General features: G+C 38.4%; 1 protein-coding gene across 1 annotated transcript in view; it reads left to right on the top strand.

The window, feature by feature from the left end:
• The window catches only part of LOC128734528 (uncharacterized), a 50,100-nt gene extending 28,925 nt beyond the window's left edge, over positions 1-21,175 (top strand). Inside the window, exon 3 of the mRNA XM_053828774.1 lies at positions 16,943-21,175. Coding sequence (XP_053684749.1) covers positions 16,943-20,969 — 4,027 coding nt within the window. The 3' untranslated portion in view covers positions 20,970-21,175. The remainder of the gene's footprint in view (positions 1-16,942) is intronic.
• The last annotated feature ends 1,349 nt before the right edge of the window (positions 21,176-22,524 follow it).

Below are 22,524 nucleotides of genomic sequence, written 5' to 3'. Positions count from 1 at the left end.
AAATACAAACCTCTCAGGTAGTACGGTCACGAAACTCTTTTGTCATTCTCATTATGAATTCCAGATTCTTGTTTGCTTTGGAAATGATACTGCTTTAGTGATTGTATAGTGACGACCGTTACGTGCTCAATATTCTGGCTGTTTATGGAATAACGGTATTGAATTGGAAGCTTCTTTCGACTGATCCTGATTACGAAGTATATGGCAACGCTGATGCTGAGCCGTTGTATACCCTACATACAAAGCATACATTTTATGCTGCTACCCTGAGGAACGCGTGAGCTACCCTGGTAGTCGTAATATTCAGTATTTCTTAATTTCACAGAAAGACAGCGGTTTTCAAGGAAGGGTTTTAATCTCCACCAGGCGAAAGCAGCAGAAGTGCCGAGATGCTTCATTTTGGCTAGCAGTATAGTGTGCTCAATACGATACAATACACCGTGTCAACTTGTACTTCACCTTCATATGTTGTAGACAAAATGAGTTAAACTCCACTAGAATTGTGCTAATAGAGCGGGCAAGAATAAAGTCATGCTGTTCCTCTTTCCTGTTCTCGCTGACGAACTTCGTACGGCCCATCACAGTTGTATTGACTCTTTCGTGAACGCTTTGCTAGTGATAGAACACATATTGTTGTAAACAATAACTGTGCAACTTTTAAAGTCTAATTCGTCCAGTAAAAAGTGTCACATCTTAATTGAAAGCTGTAAGAACAACAGTTTTGTATGCACTCGTTATTTTGGAACATTTAAAAATCGTTAAGTTCTTAGATCATGATGACATATTCCAGGCAGCTCAGCAAAATCCTGTGTATCCAAAACGAAATTGGTATATTTTATCTAAAATGAGCTTAAACGAAACGACCAAGAGTCAAGTCGAAAACAACGCTGTGTGTAAATATTACTCTTAGAATGTCGAAACCTGTAACATTTTTTTAAATGGACAACCTAAGAAAAAATAAATCTGCTAGACAAAGTAGGAATGGCGAAGGGTTAAAAGTTAAGATAGCTACACTAAACGTATTTGCATTAAATGTAGTGAAGACTCTTAAGTCATGGATTCACGTAAAGTTTATCTTATAGATCATCACAATTATGCCTCCTAGTTGCTCTCGAGGTACGACATTGGTCTAACAAACGTGCCGTGTCGTATGTTCGAATCTCGACTGGGAGAGACTGTTAGTCAACAGCATCGTAGGCCAACAGCATGTATTCTAACAGTTGGCTGCCAAGTCTATCGAACAAAAACTCAGAAAATCAAATTCCTTCTTCCGGATGTAGTGCCAAGACATTAGGGATGGTCGGGTACGAAAATTTGAATACCCGAAACCAACCCGTACCCGAATAAGAAAAAATTGACGACCCATACCCGGCCCGAACCCGCAAATTTATTTTTTTGATACCCGAACCCATCGGGTACGGGAACGGGTACCCGTATTCGGTTAAAAAAATTGAGAACCAGTACCCGATCCGAACCCGAAAATAATTTTTTTTTCAATACCTGAACCCATCGGGTACGGGCGCGGGTTTCGGGTAAATTTTCCACTACCCGACCATCTCTACAAGATATTTATGGAATTTATGGAAATTTTTGTTTTTTCTGAAACCTATCCGATGTATGTGTGAAGTGTGGATTTTTATGTTTAGTTCAATATAAAAGAAAGAACTGCTGTTGTAGTGAAAAACATTCCCGAACCCAAATGATTTTCGACACATTTTGCGGTCGTTAGATAATTAGTTTTCTTTTGAAATATTTAAGACTTCATTTTGTTGATTATGAGTGCGTTGAAGATGGAAAAGTTTTCAATCTGAAAACAAAAGACTCATTTTGTTGTTCAAAAATCGCTTTACTTTGAACAATTATTGCACACTTATTGTGGTTTGCTCTGAGTTGGTTGGATATTCAACCTAGAATAGATACTCGGATACAATTTCAGTTTATTAGCTTGTACATTACAAGAAACAGAAAGTATTAAACATAACACATATTTGAGTTTACAAAATTTTAGCTGTATTATTAATGCCTTAAAATCGATAATGCAACAAGTGAGGGTCCATTATACTCTTAACATTAGTGGACCCTCTTCATGCAAAATATACTAGAATTCTTGTAATGGACCCGATAGTTATTCTATTGTAAACCACAGGAAGATAGACACTCCAATACGTTTTAAAAAATATGTAAAATATGGAGATTTGCAACATAAATTGATATTTTTTTACTTATGCGCTAAAGTCGCTTTTTACGCGGTTTGTTTTTTACGTGACTATTTTTACGAATTTCGGAATTAACGCGAATTTCGGAATTTACGCGTTTTCGGAATTTACGCAGTTGTGCTCAATTAGTCTATTTTTTAACGTAGTGTTGAAATCCACGTTTTTTACGCGTTTTTTGAGTTTTTTTACGCAAAATTTTGTTTTTTTACGCCAATTTTGGAATTTACGCGGTTTTTTTTACGCGAATTTCGATATTTACGCGGTTTTTTCGTGAATTTCGAAATTTACGCGATTTTGATTTACGCGGAACCTACCCTTCTCGTAAAAAGCGACTTGAGTGTATTGTAAGTGCCACCGGTTGGGTGTTTAGCGTTACACCAGTTCAAAATAATTCATGGAAGAAGACATCTCAAGCACTAAATGGTCCAGTGTTGTTGATTGTGCTCCCGAATACGGCTCTTGTTTGGAAGCCAAATTCCATATTCGCTTCAACTCCTTCTCATCATTTGCAGTTCTATCTTTTTTCAATTTGCGTTTGTCATCACACATAGTTCTCATTATTGCATTAAAGCCCTCAATTTCTCTAAGGGGGAATAGGAATTTTAACACCATGTTTTTTGGCTCATTTAAAATATTTCGAGAACGCGAGAGACGATGGACGTCTGGATCAAGCACTAGATAATTTCATATGCTTTGAAACAATAAAATGCTTGAGCCGTTCTGGAGATCCAGATTGAGATTTTTGATACAGACTTCGAAAACTTGGTTTCGAGAGAAACGATGTTGAAATTTTTGAAGTCTGAAATCGCTTTTGTCATGCGCATTGCATTATTATTTATTTTTGGAATTTATTCAGTATGCTTCAGATACGTATGTTCAAAATGTTAATCTTTCGGTTAAAATTCGATTTTTTTAGAATTTTAGATTTTTTTAGAAAAATTATCTCCCAAAATCCCGTAAAGAACTGGGGACTTGTTTGTGGTACAATAGCAAAAGTGCTTATTGCTTTCCCTTACACAAAATTCACGGTCAATCGCGAGTCGCGAGACTCAGACATACATCGAAAACATATTTTTGTCTCCATTTTGAAGTTTTCCAAATAAAAGAAAGTGTAATAAAGGTAAGTTGATTCTGTTAAGTAATTTGTTGAAGAAATAAAGGCGTCCACCTGAATATCACTGTCTATTAGATTCGAAGTGAAATCAGCAAGTTTTGTAAAATTGGAGATGACTAATACGTTTTTGTAACAAACGCTTTTTATTTCATTTAGTATGTTGATATTGCTCAAGTGTTTTCTGGCTTCCATACTTCATCTTGTTTGCAATATAATTATTGAAAAAGCGGTATGCTCATTGATTGGTATTGCATGTGGATGTGGAAACAAGTTACCATTTGTCGCAGCAGGCATCCTGATAGTACGTTCTTCGAGCCAGTGCACTATTATCACTCTTATTCTTCTTTTCGACGGATCTCAGTTTAAAGTGTTTCGATCGAATTGATTACCTATTTAATTTTGCTGATGAAAATCGTTCAATCAAAAACGCGATTCGACGAAATGCAGCATAATACTGTATAATTTGCCCTGGCAAGAAGTTTCATTGTCGGCAATGTTCGTCGTTTGTCTATAGAGGCACTAATTTTCTGTTATACCGCTATTCTATATTTCGAACGGATTGGTATTTCGAACAGAAGTTTTTTCGAACGAAAATGCCGCCAGTAAAATCAAATGGGCAAAACATCTCGTTCGAAACAAGTCGAACGAAATAAAGATTCGTTCGAAACGCAGAATAGGGGTGTAAGGCTGAGAAAATATTAATAACATTGAAGTTTCACAACAAACTTTACTATTGTTTATATGTTTGTTCTGTTTGTGTAATCAAAGTTTTAACACAATTTTTTTAGAATAATAGAAAGCAATGGTGTAATGTTAGTTTTTCCAATAGGGTAATTTATCTATTTTGGACAGGTGTTACGCGTATTTTATTTTATATATTTTCATTTGATTTTGCTTTAAATGCCCAAAATAGAATACACGTAATGCCTGTCCAAAATAGATTAATCACCCTATAGACGAGTGTAATGATAGACAAAGATAACAAAGGGGTTTTAGTATGCTTAGATCGTGACAAGACGTAGCTAAGCTTAGCTTAGGTAGACTGCCCGTAGTTCACTCCGTGATTGGCCGAATCAGTAAGATTGCACAAAGAACCAATTGAATGGTGCTTGGGAGTAGCATGACATTCTCATTGTGCAACTTCTACTGATTCAATATTTTGAAAATTGACCAATAACGACGCCGGCCACGACTAAAAGGCTGTACTACATGGGAAAAGGAATGAATTGTTTTGTAATCCGATACTTGTTGTTGCTACAGACCGCGGGCACCACTGCATCTCCACAAGTATCACGGGATAGGATTTGTGTTAGTAGGGGAAGGTACAGATCAGAGTTTATCTTGATAGATGATAGGATCCAACGAAATAACGCGCGCGTCAGCGATCGCATTTCATGTATTACAAAAACTTTCCGCGATCACCATTATAGTCTGACGTTTAGAAAGCGCGTGCGACGTGTTTGAGCCCGAAATCGATTCGATGATGTCTAGTCCCGCGCGAATCCACTGTATGGACGGAAAATATTGCATCCGTGTTGTTAGATGACGTTGACTATTTATCACGAATGTTTTGATAATTTAACATTTTCTAGCAAATTCAAGTTAACGATATCGAGCAGTTCATTGAAGTCACGCGTTCTAATTTGTTTACGAATGGTTACATTAAAAGCTTTCCTAAAAATAGAAAATAAGAAAACTTATCCAATTTAATTCTACTATGTGTATTTTATTCACGACAGATACGTATTTCGCCTACGACTTGCAGGCTTCCTCAGTGTCTGTTTTCAAACTTCGAGTTCGAAAACAGACACTGAGGAAGCCTGCAAGTCGTAGGCGAAATACGTATCTGTCGTGAATAAAATACACATAGTAGAATTAAATTGGATAAGTTTTCTTATTTTCTATTTTTAGGTTTCGTATTCTACTAAGACGCTCCAAAAACTTCAGTCATTAAAAACTTTACTGTTCCGCGAATTTACCGATTCATAACAAATTTCATGCGGCGTCCGGCCACCATGACCATAGACTCCCATATTCCGCTCTTCACTTGAAACAACTGTTATTACAAATTACAATACAAAATACTATTCAAAATTGCTAATTCGAATTTAAGCCTGCGTAATTATTGTCACGGCTTCGGAATAATTTTGTTGTAAATTTTTTTTGCATCGAACGAAGCACGAATGCAAGCGATGCTGATTCCTTGCTATAAAATATTCAGAACCTGAACACCTCAGCACCATTAATAGAAACTGAGAATAAAAATTTGCTTCATTAATTATTAGAACAAAACTAAATTAAATAAAAACATTGACCAATGCGCAATAATTTCAAATTCTTCGCGATTTTTATGCAGACGTAGATAATTATACATTGATAATTGGCTACAATACCTGACAGCAAAAACCAGGAACAGTGAAACCAATAAAGAATTTTTTGAAGCAAATAATCCCTAAGTTGATAAGCATTTCCTTTTACTAACGCAAATATGTAGAGATATAGCGCCCTACACGCTCAACTTAGATCGTGACAAGACTTAAAGGAAAAAAATAGAAAATTAGAAAAAGCGAGGACACAAAGGGCAGATCCGAAGGCTGCGCGATGTCAGCTAATTATAGGGGCCTAGGAGAAAAGTTGGGTTTGATTCCGGGTATAACTGCCATTTTAAGTTGGTTCAACCCGCTGGATTCGTCTATTGGAAAGTCTACAGTTATAGAAATAATATCTGATTTTGTTTTAAGTAAGGAAAAAATAATAGGGTTAGTCTGCATTGAATCATGTCTTGAAAATTTATTGGAATATTTTCTTTCCATTATGACTCAGAGTAGATTGAAAGTACATATTAAATTGCATACACTAGGACATAATAAGTTAATAGGAATAAAATGTCCTATTCGCACCGCTCCTCATCTAAATGTTGTAGGTGAGAGCACTATTTGCGATTCGGGAAGTCACTTAGGTAACTCGGGTCACCTGTTATTGAATAGGGCGCGTGGGTGATAATAATGAGACTGTGAGGATAGTGCCCAAAATTATCTACTTAATTTGCTAGCCGTTCTAAGGCAGTCTGACGGCCCAAAATTAAAGTTGTTTATTTGGTCATCTTCTCACAGTTGGCCTCGAGGTACGATACTGGTCTAACAACCCAATCGTCGTAGGTTCGAATCTCGACTGTGAGAGTCTGTAAGAGTCAGTGGGATTGCAGAACTGTCCTGTACTTTAACACATGACTGCGATCAGATAGAGTTTCCAATAGACGAAGGGAATGATAGAAGAAAATAATGCAATCAAGGTGTTTGCATAGCATCCACAGTATCCAAACAGAGTGGGTTAAGACGAGAAGGGGAAAGAACGAAAAACTAGATAAGAGACGGCCATTAAAGCCACGCTCACTTAAAAAACTGAAGGTCAAGTTCCGATAGTGAAATGTCAGCACCTAGGATTTGCTTTGTTTTTATTCGACTAAATATCGCTTTTGAAAATACCGTTCTGATTCAAATTTCGGACACTTTAGCATGATGAAATCCACATTAACATTGCTAACACGACAAAACCATGTGCGTAGTAACACTATCGTGTTCATTAAGGGCCAAACAGAATGCTGCGTCAACGTGTCCGTCAGTCCGTCAGCGTTATTCTGACAGTTTTCCCTAGGGGTAAACAGACACTGACGGATGCGTTGCCGCAGCATTCTGTTTGGCCCTTTAGGATGTCCTCTATCCGGGGAGGTATAGCATTAAGCTGTAAGACTCCTTGCTGGGAATTAGTAGACGCTGGAAAAAAGTGAAAACTCAGATTTTTACTTGATTAGCCTGCTCTTAGCGTTTTGTGTAAAAAATGCTGTTTTTGTGTTTACATTATTTTTATCAATTTAAAAGCGAGTTTCAGTGCTTGTTATGTTTACGTGGAAGGTATGTACAGGTATACCTCGATAGTACGTGCCCTCGTTAGTACGTACCCTCGATAGTACGTACCCTCCATAATACGTACAATTTGCCTCGATAGTACGTGCATTTTCTAGCAACACTTTATTTGTTTCATTCCAAGCTTTACAAAGGGTAAAGTCACTGATTTAAAAGAATTAAAAATTAACTGCTATATTTAATCAATACCACTAAAATATATATTTATTCAATAGTGTATGCAAATTTCATGTAATATTAAGCATAATACAACAATGCTTCATAGCCTAAAATTGTGTTTCGATAGTACGTACATTTCGGTAATACGTATGCTAAACGAAGCTAAACGTACTATCGAGGTATACCTGTATTAAGGCGGAACCGAAAGTGGCTAACGTTATTGTGTTAGTGCGACAAACACTGTACTGTACATCTCATGTGTTCGTTAAAAACCTAAACGTTTATTTGAATATTGCATTAGTATTGGTAATATATGTCAAATAGGGGAGCTTGCAAACATAAACAGCTGATCCGCAGCCAACCGCACTGACTACAAACATCCCGAAAAAGGGTTTGTTTTCTTTATCAAGGCATTCCGATTCAATCAAAATTAACAGCAGCAACTGAATAATGCGTAGGATCACTAGGATGTTTAATTAATCCGCTTGCATCGGATTGCGTTTTTGATTCCTGCGTTTGCGTTTTGTTTGTTTATTTCACTCTAAACTCATCGATGCGGCGAAAGTTGAAAGCTCTTTAAAAGCTCATTGATGTGATGAAAGTTTGATACTGTGTTGCTGCTTTTTCGGAAATCGCTAGTTCAACGAAATATGTGCGTAACCAAATATCTATTAACTAATTCCAAATTATACATTGGTCGCTTTTATGAACACGTAATGATCGATATGTTCAGTTAAATTTATTTTCCATTAGCAATTATGTTTTGCTGAGCGTTTATTGATACACAGCAGATCGATAAATTGAATTACAAGTTTTAGGACATTATAACAGCGCTGGAAGCACTGATTACGTGGCGAAAGCGTGCTCTGCCAATACAGATGCATTTTTAAGGCGCAAAATAATACATGCTTCGAATGGTAGCCATTTATCCAGCCATCTTTGAGCCACTTTCGGTTTCCCCTTAACTAAAACAAAGTTGAAATACAGTGATAAATGCTTTATTTTCAAGATATTACAGAAATTTAAGTGTTCGAAATTTGAACCACATTTTGCACGAGCGATTCACATTTTGGACATCCACGAATAATATCAGGTTTTTAGGTTCTTATCAGTATCAGTAGTATCAATTAAAATGTTTTTACGTGTGAAAAGCCAAATCATACTGCTAGGCGGATAGAATATAGGCAACTGTTGCACGATAATCTCTAATTCTCATCAATATATTACGCGTGTTTGAAGTCTGAGACTAGTGTTCGACATCGGAACGAAAATTGAAGTCCGGGTTTCGGTCCGGTTAAAAATCAGAACGAAATTTCGTAGTTCGATTTTATTCTGGTCCGATTTGGCCCTGTTCCGGTCCAGGAAGCAGAATAGAGCCAAATCGGCCCGGAATAAAGTCAGAATAAAATAGTTCGTTCTGATTTTTAATCGGACCGGAATGAACCGCAACCCGGACTTCAATTTTCGTTCCGATGCCGAAAACTATCTGAGACAGAATTGTTCGCAGTTTAAATGATGACCATAAAAGTGGCCGTAGTTTGAATCTAAACTGAACTGCGCTTTTTTTCATATAGAACACGATTTTTTCGTCTTTTCCGACATTTTTCAGTGGAAATCAATAAATTCGCATGCTGCTGAACTGCTTAATAAGATGAAATTATTATTTATTTATTTATTTATAATACATATATCACTGTAACACAAATAACCTCCTACTGGTTCTCAAAGCTTATGTACAATGTGATGAACAACTCCTGCAGATCAGTTTAATGTGGCAAAGAATGATTTACAAGTTTTTTTTTTAAATTTGATAATTCCTGGCATTTTTACACACACTTGGTAGACGGTTCCATAGACAAATACTACGACGGCGGAAAGCTTTTTTGCCGACCTCAGTTGTGCAACTGGTTAACAAAAGATTATTTGTTCTAGGCGATAGAGAAAACGAATAAAAATCGGACAGGTAAGCTGGCCCATCAAATAATATCTTGTATGTTTGATAGCACATTCGAAAGTCCAAATAGTTCTTGAATGTGCACCCAACCAGAGAATTCTGGAACCTTGAAATATGGTCGAATCGGCGAGCATTGTGGACGTAACGAGTAACAGAATTGAATGCCAATTTGAGCCTTTCAAAGTTCTCGTTTGAGACGTTTGCGTACAGGACATTTCCATAATCAAATAGTGGAATTATGAGAGCCCGAGCTAATTGTAACCGAATCGATTGAGGAGTGAAATGGCGCAGTGCAACTAAACATTGCATAGACCCGTAAACCTTTTTACATACGGCTGATACTTGGGCATCCCACTTCATGTAACTGTCCATGAGTATGCCCAAGTTCTTGACAACCTTTGAATAGTCGATTATTTTGTCTCCAACCACTATATTATCAACCTCATCAAGAACCATTCTCTTTGTTCTAAAAACAATTGCTTGAGTTTTTGCCGCATTTAATCGAATGCCATTGGAGATGTTCTATTCGATAATTTTGCTGATGTCCATATTTATATTATTCACTACTTCTCGTGTTTCATTAATTTTTCCGGAAAGATATAGTTGAAAGGCATCAGCATAAAGATGAAATTTACAATGCAAAAGTTGTTCAGGCAGATCGTTAATAAACATAGTAAATAAAAGCGGTCCCAAAATTGACCCCTGCGGGACTCCGCTTGTTACGTTTAATAAGTTCGATTTCATGCCATTAAACTCAACATATTGTGATCTTCCCGAAAGATATGAGTGGAGAAAATCAATAGCACATTTTTCAAGCGCGAATAGACGCTTAAATTTTTTACATAGCAGTGAGTGATTAATGGAATCGAAAGCTTTGCTGAAATCGAGAAGTACCATGATTGTGACAAGTTTTCGATCCATGGCACAACGGATATCATTTTCGATTTTGATGAGCGCTGTGGTTGCGCTGCAATGTTTGCGATATCCTGACTGGAGAGGACACAATAAACTGTTTTGCACTAAATAGTCATTCAGTTGTTTCACAATTAGTCCCTCGAAGATTTTAGCCTTTGATTACTTTGCTTCCCGCCCAGTTAGCTCCGGGGTACGATGCTGGCCTAACAAACCAGTCGTTTTATGTTCGAATATCGACTGGCCGGTGCCGCTACAGAGTTAATAGGATCTTTGCACTAGCCCCGTAATTTTCCTGTACTCTAATAACCGGCTGCGAAGTCTGTCGATAAAGAAGGGTCAAGTTCTAAAGGACGTTTATACCCATGGCTTTGCTTTTTTCGATTATTTTCCTTGACACAAAGTTGCACCATAGCTTAAGTGTTCGAAGTTTGAATCAACGGTACCCTCTATCCGAAAATTGATATACAATCTCCGATAATTTTGTTATGATAATGCTCACTTCCTCCGAACACTACCCAGCTAGCACCAACTCGTATATCAATGTACGAGAACTATCGTAAATATCTCCTAACAAACTCGAAATCGTACCTAAAGCTGGATAAAGTGGGATCAAGTTGATTTTCTGTCGTATATGATGATAATGACTGACATATTACGATTTTCAGCACAAAATCGTAGAGTAGTACGGAGCGACTCGCGCTTAATCGGATATTATCGTATATAAATACTTATATAGTCGTAACGCTCAAAATTATTCGTAATCACGTATATCGCCTCCAAAATAGTACGGATATGCCAATTTTGCGCATGAAATACGATTTATTTAACATGTATATCTGTACGTAATGCTGATTTTTACCTTTTTTATACGTATAAAAATGCTAGCTGGGTAGTTTTCTTGTCTCAAATTGAATTAGTTCGGATGGGATGAAAGGGTAGGTATTATGAAGAGTTTACTCCAGACTAAAATCGAAACACTGCGGACTTCTTTACACAAAATTATTAGAATTTTATGTTTTGTTTTTTCAAAATCTTGCTTGGTATAGACGAAAAAAGGTAAAAATATGTTAAAAATAGGGAAAATAAGCAAAATGGGGCACTTCTTGATGACAAATAGGCAAGGGGGTCACGCGATTCTCCGGAAAATTTTGCATAAGATCACCTACTTTTTATCAGCCTGCAGGCCGTGTCTTAATTGCGTCTGTTTTTAGTTCGTTTTTGCCCATGTGCAATGCTCAATCCTTTCTGCCGAAATTATAAATCGATATTTTAAGCACAGACTTACAGATGTAACACTTTGAACAAATTTTCTAGCAAAACTTCGTTCAATTGATTATTCTAAATCGCGCAAAAAACACTAGCAGCACCTGGTGCAGTCTTCCAGCTATGCAAAGCTGCTTGCTTTAAATTTAGTTATGCTATAAATTTACTCGTATTCTAGAGTTTATTTCTAATTCCCGTCGTAGTAAGTAAAGCCAGTCGAATACAATTGGTTTCATCTAAAAATGTTCACATTTTTGTAAAAGTTATGGCCGTTTGAATTTCATCAAAATTTTACAAGTCCCGATCATTTTGTCTAACCCCTGTATATGTATTTAAGTATTTGATTTGATGATATCAAAAAATTGTTATGTTTTTACAGGTCGATAATTTTTCACAGCGTTTTATTCATTCTCATGATTGAAAGCTACGAAATAAGTTAAAGATGCTTGCAAAATGTTTTGTACCTTACTGTCTTATACGGAGTTGACAGTCAAATAAACATTAGCATCACTATAGGTCCCGCCTGCCTTGTCTTGTCCATCATTTTCGAAAGAAATTAATCTAAATGTAATGCTTGACTATGGAAACTATGTAAAGAATTGCCAGCAACTAATTGATGCAAAGCAGCAAATGAAACGTTCAAAACTATTCTCGGATAAGAGAGTCGCTGATTTTCCTTGCTTTGAGAATTCTGCGTCACGTCACATACACAAAGGCAAGACAACAGTTTCGAACAACGTTTCGTATTCTACTAAGACGCTCCAAAAACTTCAGTTTCGAACAAATTCTTGCAGTACCTATATGGATACAATCTGGCAAAAGGAAAGGATGACCGCTCACTTTTCGATGACGTTTTACCTTCAGAACATCAATTTGGACTAATTTGAATCTTAAATGTTAAAGGCGGTTGCAGAAAAGGGTGGTTTTATACTTTAGCAAAATTGTTTACCTTCAGGACTAGGAGTGGACTAGGTTTATTGTCCAAATGATATAGTCGGTTGAAGAAGAGGGGTGGTTCTGCACTCTGGCTTCTTCTCCTCTGTTGGGTATTCTTACCACTGCGTCCATTATTTTGAACTATTGTGGTATGCCCCGTTTTATTATTATACTATACGCTTACCTATCACTTATTGAGGAAGTGACAGGCTGGTAGCTGGAGCGAGACATGTGCCAATCAGGGATGACTAGGTTTATGAACCTAGTATCCTGATCGGCGACGCCAACCAGATCTCCCCTTTTTGAGATACTGCAGTCTGCGTATTATTTGTGCTCCACGATAGCAGACCAAGTGTTCCGAAGTTAAATATCATCTTGTACGAAACTGAGATTCCGAAGATGATATTTACTCGGATAATGTCCTGTCACAAGACGGGTAAGCATGCTGAGATCTCTCTTATTGAGACTCAGCAACTTTTGAGTAACCTAGGGGTGGATACTCGACGTAATATATTCTTTTATAGATTGAGCGATTGTACGGCCATCCTACTGGCCATAACTGTTCGGCTCTCCTTTTGTTTCAGCCCACCCTCCAGCACACAGTCAAAGATCAGGCAGAGTGAATCTCGAAGTAAGAAATCGTACACTGCATCAGTGACCGGCTTGATGCAGCAAGGGCAAATTGCTGTGGAGGGCGCCCTGGTACTCCACAGGCTCCGTTGCGGCGAGAGAATTTAAAGAACCCCCTCCACCATTCATCCCTCGGTACGGGTCGCGTCACATCTTGGATTAGGGGTTTATCCATTCAAATTTTTTACATAATAGCCATGGATAACAGCTATTACAACCATCTCCTTTAGGGGCTGTGGACCCTCTGCTTTGGTTCCTGGGAGTCAAGAGAATCGTCCTGCAGGCGGAGAGTTTACACTTCATCTTTCGAGTGCCCTCTTCTCTGTCTGCATACGACCCTAGTTTCCACCGGTTGTCCGATTTCCACTAAGGAACCCGGATGGTACCACGAGGAGGTCGAGATAGGAGTTGCTGAATAAGAGGCTGTGGAACCTCTCGGTGGTTCTGGAGTGCATTATTCAGCCTGGTATTAATAGCAGGATGCCGCATTTACGTGGATGGGTGTATGGAAAAATATCTGCTGGCTTTCCTGACGTAACACACGATTGTTCTGTGCTGTTTTGGCCGGATTTGGCATCTTGTGAATATATAACAAAGAGTGGTATGCCGCCAACAACATCTAGACGATGCCCAAGGATAAGGCCCTCCCAACACTCTAAGGCTTCGCTCAATTGAGAAATATTGGGAATAAGATTCAAAAAACTATTGTAGGCGAGAAGTAGTTTAAGGTAAATCTGCGTTATGGCGAACAAAGTGAACGAGATGGTTGAACAGAATCTGATTGTGCACGGTAAAAAATTGTCACGTTGAAGTGAAGTGATTTACCGTTGGATTAGCACTACTTGCCAAACATTACGATTCTAAATGAAAATTTATTGAAAATGAATCAACACAAAGCATGATGAAATCAACAGAAAATCACTTTAATTTCGAATGTGCTTTCTTTTCAACTTTTGAGCTGTCAAATGAATAGAAAAGATTGTATATTGATTGTTCGTAAAGATGCTTTATCTTATATATAAAAATGGATTTCTGTCTGTCTGTCGGGATGTTCCTTATAGAATCGAAAACTACTGGACCAATCGGTGTGAAAATTTGCATGAAGAGGTTTTTGGGGCCAGGGAAAGTTCGCATGATAATTAGAGGTCCCTCACCTCACTAAGAGGGGGGGGGGGGCTCCCATACAAATGAAACACAAATTTCCGCATAACTCAGGAACTAATCAAGCAAATGGAACAAAATTTGGCATGTGGGTGTTTTTGGTGACAAGAATTTTTTCCATGGTAAATTGAGACCCTCTTTAGAAGGGGAATTATGACCCCTTTCCCCTTTACAAATTCCATACAAATGAAATACAAATTTTCTCATAACTCGAGAACTAATCAAGCAAATGGAACCAAATTTGGTATGTGAAGATTTTTGGAGGCAAGATATTTTTCTATGGTGAATTGAAACCCCTCACCACTTTAGCAGGGGGCTCCTATACAAATGAAATACAAATTTCCTCTTAACTCGAGAACTAATCAATCAAATGGAACTCTTCAGGAGGGGAATTATGCCCCCCCCTTCAATAGTGGGGGGAGGGGGAGTCCTATATAAATGAAATATGTACAAATTTCCTCATAACTAGAGAACTAATCAACCAAATGGAACCAAATTTGGCATGTGGGGGGTTTTGGAGGCAGGAATTTTTAATGATGGTTTTAGTCGCCTCACCCCTGTGGTAGGGGGATAAGGACTCTCATACAAATAAAACAGAAATTTTTGCGTAACTTAAAAACTAATCGAATTCGAGATATTTTAGACTCTTTAGACATTAGTCAAAAACATGATCACCAAGTAAAACTATCAATTAGGTTTATTTATTTCCCTAGGTCTACTGACCTCTATCACTTCTCTTCAATTGGGTCCGAACGAGCGACAGTGACTAAGGAGAGAATAACCCCTGCGAAATGGTACTTTCCACGAAAACATTTGTGAAATGGTGCCACGAAAACATTTGTGAAATGGTACCCGCGTAAGGTTTTTCGCGAAATGGTATTCCGCGAAACTCTATATTCCGCGTGGTGGTCAACTGAGAAGTGGTGTTCCGCAAAATGGTATGCGGCGAAATGTTAGGGGAATGTCGTCGTGGTTGGGCCACGTTTTGGCATTCGCCCATAATTTCCGTTTCAAAAAGAATTTCGGTAATCTATACACATCGATGGAAAGGTCTACGAATAAGGTACATTTCTGGAAAATCTTGAACGGATTGCTTGGAAAATAATAAAGTTATAGGCATTTCAGTGAAGACAAAAAATGTTGTCATAGTTGGGCCATGTTGTACAGGTTGGGCCACCGCTGAAAAACCAAGATATACGTATTGAAATTCTATGTAGAGACAAGAAAACAATGAATTTCGTGAACAACGGCCCATATAAGTACACATACTCTATTTTTAATTACATTTTTGCGAAATTTTGTGCGATCTTGTAAAATCAATATTATTATTCATCGCCTTTTCCGAAGTGAACTATTACAATGAAAAAACGACAACAATATAGGTTTTTCACACAGTAATTTTGCTTTATTACATCTCATAACACGTGACTGATGTTTTCTAGCGAATATTGTGCTTTCGCGCTAAAAATTATGGTGGCCCAACCATGACTAAACAAGTGGCCCTACCTTTACAAAAAGTGCTTTTGTCGTATTTTGCTTTACCCTGCCCAAACATCTTACTGAAACGGGACTTTTATATAGTCTTCGTATAGAGCACAACACACTTAATATGTTTTCAATATGTATCTCAATAATTGCATTTCATGAATCATTTCTTGAAGAAAAGTTCACTACGCCCGAAAAACTTTTTTTGTACGATTCAATCACTAAATTCAGTACGCGTCTTTTGAATACACGATTGAAACTCACAATATTGTGAAAAGTTAGCGGTCACAGTAAGAAGATGTACAATGCTTGTACATAGATATTTCGAGTTACTAAGACTGAAAAAATTGTGGTGGCCCGACCATAACAGTGGCCCGACCGACACGACACTACCCTATATAATCATGGCGAATATTTTAATGCTTTCCGCTTTATTTTAACAGGCTAAGCAAAGGGGAGAGTTGTTTTTTATTTTACTGTAAGGAAAATTTGTATATTAAACCACCCAAGATCTCCTCAGAAACTTGCAAAACTCGAGATTGTGACAAAGGTCATCCGAGTTTCTCGACTTATGAACAACACAGTCTAATTTATTGTATTGAACAAAAAAGGTGCTTTTTGCGCAATGAGTGAGGAAGTGGCAAGCCTGGTTAGCTGTATATTTTTTCTGTATTTTAAAGTCAAAATGTATTTGAACTTCAAAAAGAAATATAATTTGATTAAATAAAAAATTTAACCAATTTACATGCATTATTGTTGGACAAAATTTTGATCGTAACACACTTAACAGTCGCTCTTAATTTATCGATACACGACATTTAATGAAAGTCGATCATTTTATTCCAAACTTTTTTCGCGGAATAATCTTCGACATAATTGTGGTAACTTTTTATATATCAATGTTGAAGACATTTGAGCGCGTGGACAAAATAATGCTACATCATAGGCGTAAAATTGTCATATGGTCAAATGGCTGAAGCCCTTAAACTGGGGACCTTCTGTAGATCATTTGTCCTAGAGAGGGGTAAAGCATACGAATGTTTCTATTCAAAACCTGGAGATTTTTTAATGTTGCAGTTTATGTTTGAAAGTTTGTAATCCCATCAGATTGGCGCAAAAAGCTGCGTTGGATGCAATGTTTCTATGTTTACAGGTTGTTCAACTGTTCTATTTTATTAATTTACAGCACGGATGAAGATGCACGCCAGGCAATGATGCTAAATGGAGGTAAGATAAAAGAGGTACAAATTACGCTGCTTCTGTCGTCCCGTGCCGAAATGCAAAAGGTGATCGAGGAGGCTCGTCGAACAACGATGTCGTTTATGCAATTATCGGCGCAGAGCGTTGTTCCAGCATCTGCGTCACCAGTTGTGGCAAAGGCACCTGCCATTCCGGTCACGAAGCCTGTAGTACAGCCACCACAACAGCAACCACAACCACCGGTCATTAGTTTGTCTGGGTTTTTGGCACAAAACTTAAGCCAGCAAAAGTCGCAAGTCATACAAACACAGTCACTCTACTCTGAAATTCCTGGTTTGGGATTTTTGACTTCTAGTGGCATGTTTCAACCGAACGCTCCAGCGGCTGGTTTATTTTCGGCGTTGAGTGCTCAGTCGTATAGTGGGGCATCATCAAATTCCGCGTTTGCCCAGTTGTCAGCACAATTGAAAAAAGCAGCTGAAGCAGAGAAAGATGCCGCCACAAAAAGCATAGTTACTGGAAGTAGCACAGCGAGCTTGGCAAGTATTTCAAGTTCGAAAAAGGAAACGGGTGATAAGAGCAGTCGTCGGAGCAGATCGTCGTCGAGAGAACGAGACAGAAGACGTTCTTCTAGGGATCGTTCACGATCCAGAAGCCGCGAACGCGAACGTAGTCGCCGCAGAAGTGGACGAGACCGCAGTCGCAGTAGAAGTCGCGAACGACGCAGTCGCAGTCGTAGTCGTGATCGCCGTGACAGGCGTCGCCGGTCACGTTCACGTGATAGGCATGACAATCGCACTAAAGAACGCAGTCGAGAAAAAGATGCAAAAATGGAGAAGTCAACGAAACCGAGAGTTTCTCGGTTTAGCGATAGAAATGACGCAATTCCACCTGCCAACGTTACTCCGGTTACTGAACTAGAGCAAGAAACTAAACCGTTTGTTAGCCCATGGAGCAGTCCAATCCAGCAAAATTTAATGAATTTGGCCTCTGCTGGAAGCAAGACAAACCCCATTCAACCATCAGGTATTGTTCCTAGTAATGGAAGTTTGACTTCGTCAACTTTAAACGCTGATACATTTGGAATTAGAACTGATCAACCGTCACAGAGTGTGCTAAGTAACTTGAAACCAGGGTTTCCGCCAAACCCGTATCCTGCCGTCAACTACGGGAGTTTTCAGGCTTCGAAGCCAATAAGTCAGGAACATTTGACTAAGCTTCAAGAGTTGCACTCAAAAAGGGATCCTAGAATGGCTCTTTCGAATTCCAGCTCTCAGCAGTCCAAGGCAGGACCTGGCAGTGACGGTTTTGATAGAAGCCAAATTCAGCATCAAAAGGGCAATAATTTTCCAATGCAGTATACTAGCAGTTCCAGCACTAACTCTCGATCCACTCGTAGCGATTTTGGATTCGAAAAAGATAACATGGATCAGGATGACAATTCGGAGAATGAAGAAATGGGAGGTCAGTCGGTAAAAATTTTCAACATGGAAAATAGTACTGGATACGGAGAAATCCGCAGGTTTTTCTACGGGCAGTCTATTTCGAGTAACGGAATTAAAATGATCAATGATCGCAATGGAAAGAGAACTGGAGTGGCTTACGTAAGATTTTTGCGCAGAGACGGTAAGAGGTATGCCCTTTCGCGGGATGGAATGCTATTAAGGAGAGCAGAAATAAGAGTTGAACCGATTACTAATAAGCAATTTGAGGATGCTACCGATTCATACCGTCCGAGTTATGATGATTCTAAGAACAATTGGGTCGATATCAGCGATGATGTTAAAAGCAACAGAAATAAGGATGATGTTATTGAAATACGGGACGATATCGGCTACAAATCGGAAAATAGGTTTGGCTCATTGGTAGTGTGGAACTTGCCTAATTTGACAACAGAGTTGGACCTGATGCGAATGTTTTCCGATTTTAGTATAGTTGAGGTATTGATTATAAAGAACTACAAAAATCCAAAGCAAATGGATGGGTATGTTAAGTTTCATCAAATCGAGGATGCTCGTCGGGCTTGCGAGAGTACCCATAGGCATTACATAAGGAACAAGCGGGTATACATGAAACAGTGTAGTGATATTGAGTACGATGCAGCAAAAAATGAATACGAGGCCCCCATAGTCCAAGAGGACGAAGATGAGGATGATGAAGTAATCGAACCTTCAGCCAATGCACCACACGATATGGATGATTCCGTACAGATGATAGAAGATTCAAAAGATTCTAAAGAACATTTGAATCGCGATGACGATAAAATGGAAATAATCGACAATTGCGAAAGCGGCAATGTTTCAGTACAAAATGATCTGTCTTCTTCAAATGTTGTTAGTGATGACCTTTTGTGGAATAATTCCAAGGATTCTTACAATCAGCGAAGCAATTCAAATGAACCGCAGCCAGAGAAATACACTAGTCGAGATCCTAGAAATGCTTTCACTTCGCAACAACAGCGGCTACATTCAGCATTGCAGAAGCCACAACCACCGATGAATTTTGGCGGATTCGGGGGAGATTTTAGTCGTGATCCTCGACGTAGACCAGATTTCGCAAATCAGCGCAATGTTGATAACCAGAATCAAACAGCACCTTCAAACGATAACTCAAGAGACGGCAATAGTTTTAGTACTTTTCAACCACAATCTCAATTCGACTCTCTTGGCTCTCCACCTAGGTTCGATCAAATGGATGCAAATAACAGCAGGTTTGTACAGCAGCAGTTTCTGGGATCAAAAATGCAAAACAACGATAAAACAGCATTTATTTTGATCAGTAATTTGGAGTATACAATGCAGGAATCAACTATCCTAAATTTCTTTGATCGAGAAGGCTTTAATCCTAAGCATATTCAATTGATTCGCAATCCTTTTGGACGGGCAACCGGCGAATGCTTGGTAGAATTTGAATCGACACAGGAAGCCGATGCCGCAGCGGTAAAAAATGGTGTTTTAATTGGGAAACGAAGAGGATTTATAAAACATTTAGGTTCTCAACAAATGATGGATGTAATGCAACGAATCAATCAGAGGGGTGCTGGAACCAACAGTGGTAATAACTTTAGTAGAGGAAATAATGACGGTGCGGAAAATAATTACAGTAGAGAAAATGACTACACCGGTGGAAACAGAGGAGATAACTTTGCAAGCGACAACTTAGGAGGAAATAACGGAAGGTTCTTCGAAGGCAATAGATTTGGTAATAGTGACGGCAATTTCGGCAACAATAACTACAACACCAAAGATTCTAGTAATTTCCATAGTAGAGGCCCACAATCTTCAGATTTTAGCAAAGAATTTGATGTGCGATCAGAGGATAAAAATTCTGAGAGTAGTTATCACAATAATGGTAATCTAAGTCGTGCCGGTAATTCTGTCCACAACAGTCAAACGGGTTATCAAGATGAAATAGAAGAACATGATTTTAAACAGGACAAAAGCCATGATAGTAGTGTAGAAATTGTTGAAGGAAACCAGGAACAAGCTGTAACTTTTGGTTTGAATAACCAAAAAGACGAATCAAGCTCTGTCCATGATCAAGATGCCGGAAAAACTAGCATTGAAGACCAACCTGTTTCCGAATCCCGTGTATCTATTGGATCTGAGGGTAATGAACAGGTAAATGATCAGATTTCACAGTCTGGTGAGCAGGTATCTCGCGATTGGAATGACAGTAATTTCAAATTTAGTGATGATCCGCCACTCGAAGATCCACTACTTTCTCCTAAGAAACTTATAAATGACCGAATGCCAACGGATGGAAACATACTTGCTATCAGTAATCTACCCTTCAGAGCTGCGAATGAGGAAATAGCTAGACTTTTCGAGGAATACGGTGTCACGCTGAATGATGTTAGGCGGAAATACCTACGTGATGGCCGAGCTACCGGTGACGCTATGATACGTTTTCAGAGTGCTACAGATGCCCAGCGTGCACTGGACTCCCATCAGAAGCGTCGAATCGGAGGAAGGACCCTGAGAATGAGAATACTGGATGATTGTCTCAACTAATACTTTATCTATTCATATACGATTCCAACGATCCGTCTTTTTGCTCGGATTTATGTAAGCTAGACATAGTTTTCTACTTTAACCGTTAGTTTTACAAAAATAGCACGTAAATTTAATTTCTAACGCGTTTCATCATTTGTTTTGAATTTGTAAATACATGTGCTGCAAGCAAAAATACAAACGCCTGTATTAAATCAAATGAATAGTGAACGATATTTTGAATTAATAAAGGTGCAAACTCTCTAATCTGTAGTTTCAAGTATGTAACCGTATTATTATAATTATAATGCATTGTACTGTAAACCTTTCAGGAAGTCCTACCCTAATTATGTGATGACAAATTGATCCGTGTGGTCTACAAACGTTTTCGAATCTAGTTATCGGAACAAATTGAGAAAAAAAAATCTCCAGCTCGATCCTCAAAAGAAAATCTGTATCTCATCTTCGCAATTCTGAAACATCTTTCTGTCACGATTCGTGTCGTATCCGATCATTTCCACTTCAACGTCATCTTTTATCTTTACTTTTCCTATTTCCAAAATATAGAAAAGAACTAGTTAAAATATATTCAGTCGTATGAAAGTGAAGAAAACGTTATATTAAAAATAGTTTTCAGTTAATAATAAAAGAGGTTTATACAATAGATTTAGCTACGGGTGTACAAAATCACTGCTTTACTGTGAAGCGTTGCCAAAAAGGATAAGTATTCGTATAATGTGGTATTAGGGCTACAAATATTTAGTTAAAAATGGATTATGTTATTTCTTGACGTTTCTTGGTCTTATCATTTGAACGAGTAATTGTGATAGGCCATAAAATGTGTGATACAGTTAACAGGCTAACAATCATGCACAGTTCACATCGTATGCAACATCTGCAGTTACCGTTCATGATAAATAAATCATGATTCATGATGGATTATTCCGGACCCTTATTTAGTCACCAATGAGCCCATGCAAAATGTCCGGAAGGATATTTACAGTTACCATATTTGTCAAAGTAGTGATATGAAGGACGAGCACTGGGCAGCAGCCCCAGCAGGCACTGGGGCTACTCCAATCCGGAACACTTCGCAAAGGTATGCGTTATGATCACTTCACTACATCATCATTATGATCATCACTACATATTGGAAGTTTACTTACGCTAAATTGCCTCCCAGTTGACTTCGAGGTATGACGCTGGCCTAATAAGCCAGTCGTCGTATGTTCGAATCTAGACTGGGAGAGGCTGTTTTTTTTCTTTTTTCTTCTTCTGTTGGGTACTCTCACCACTGCGTCCATTATTTTGAACTATTGTGGTGTGCCCCATTGTCTCTTTTGCTGTACGCTTCAGGCTTACCTATCACTTATTGAAGAAGTGGTAGGCTGGAAGCTGGAGCGAGACAGGTGCCAATCAGGGATGACTTGGTTTATAAACCTTATAGTCCTGATCGGCGACGCAAACCAGATCTCCCTAGGCTCTAGTAGGGCCTTTTTGAGATACTGCAGTCTGCGTCCTATTAGTGCTCCACAATTGCAAAGTAAGTGTTCCGAGGTTTCGCTCTCGGTATTAC

The sequence above is a fragment of the Sabethes cyaneus genome, chromosome 2 (assembly GCF_943734655.1).
Source record: "Sabethes cyaneus chromosome 2, idSabCyanKW18_F2, whole genome shotgun sequence".
NCBI classification, from domain to species: domain Eukaryota; kingdom Metazoa; phylum Arthropoda; class Insecta; order Diptera; family Culicidae; genus Sabethes; species Sabethes cyaneus.
Note: the sequence above shows the minus strand (reverse complement) of the source record. Positions and strands in the feature narration are given on the sequence as shown.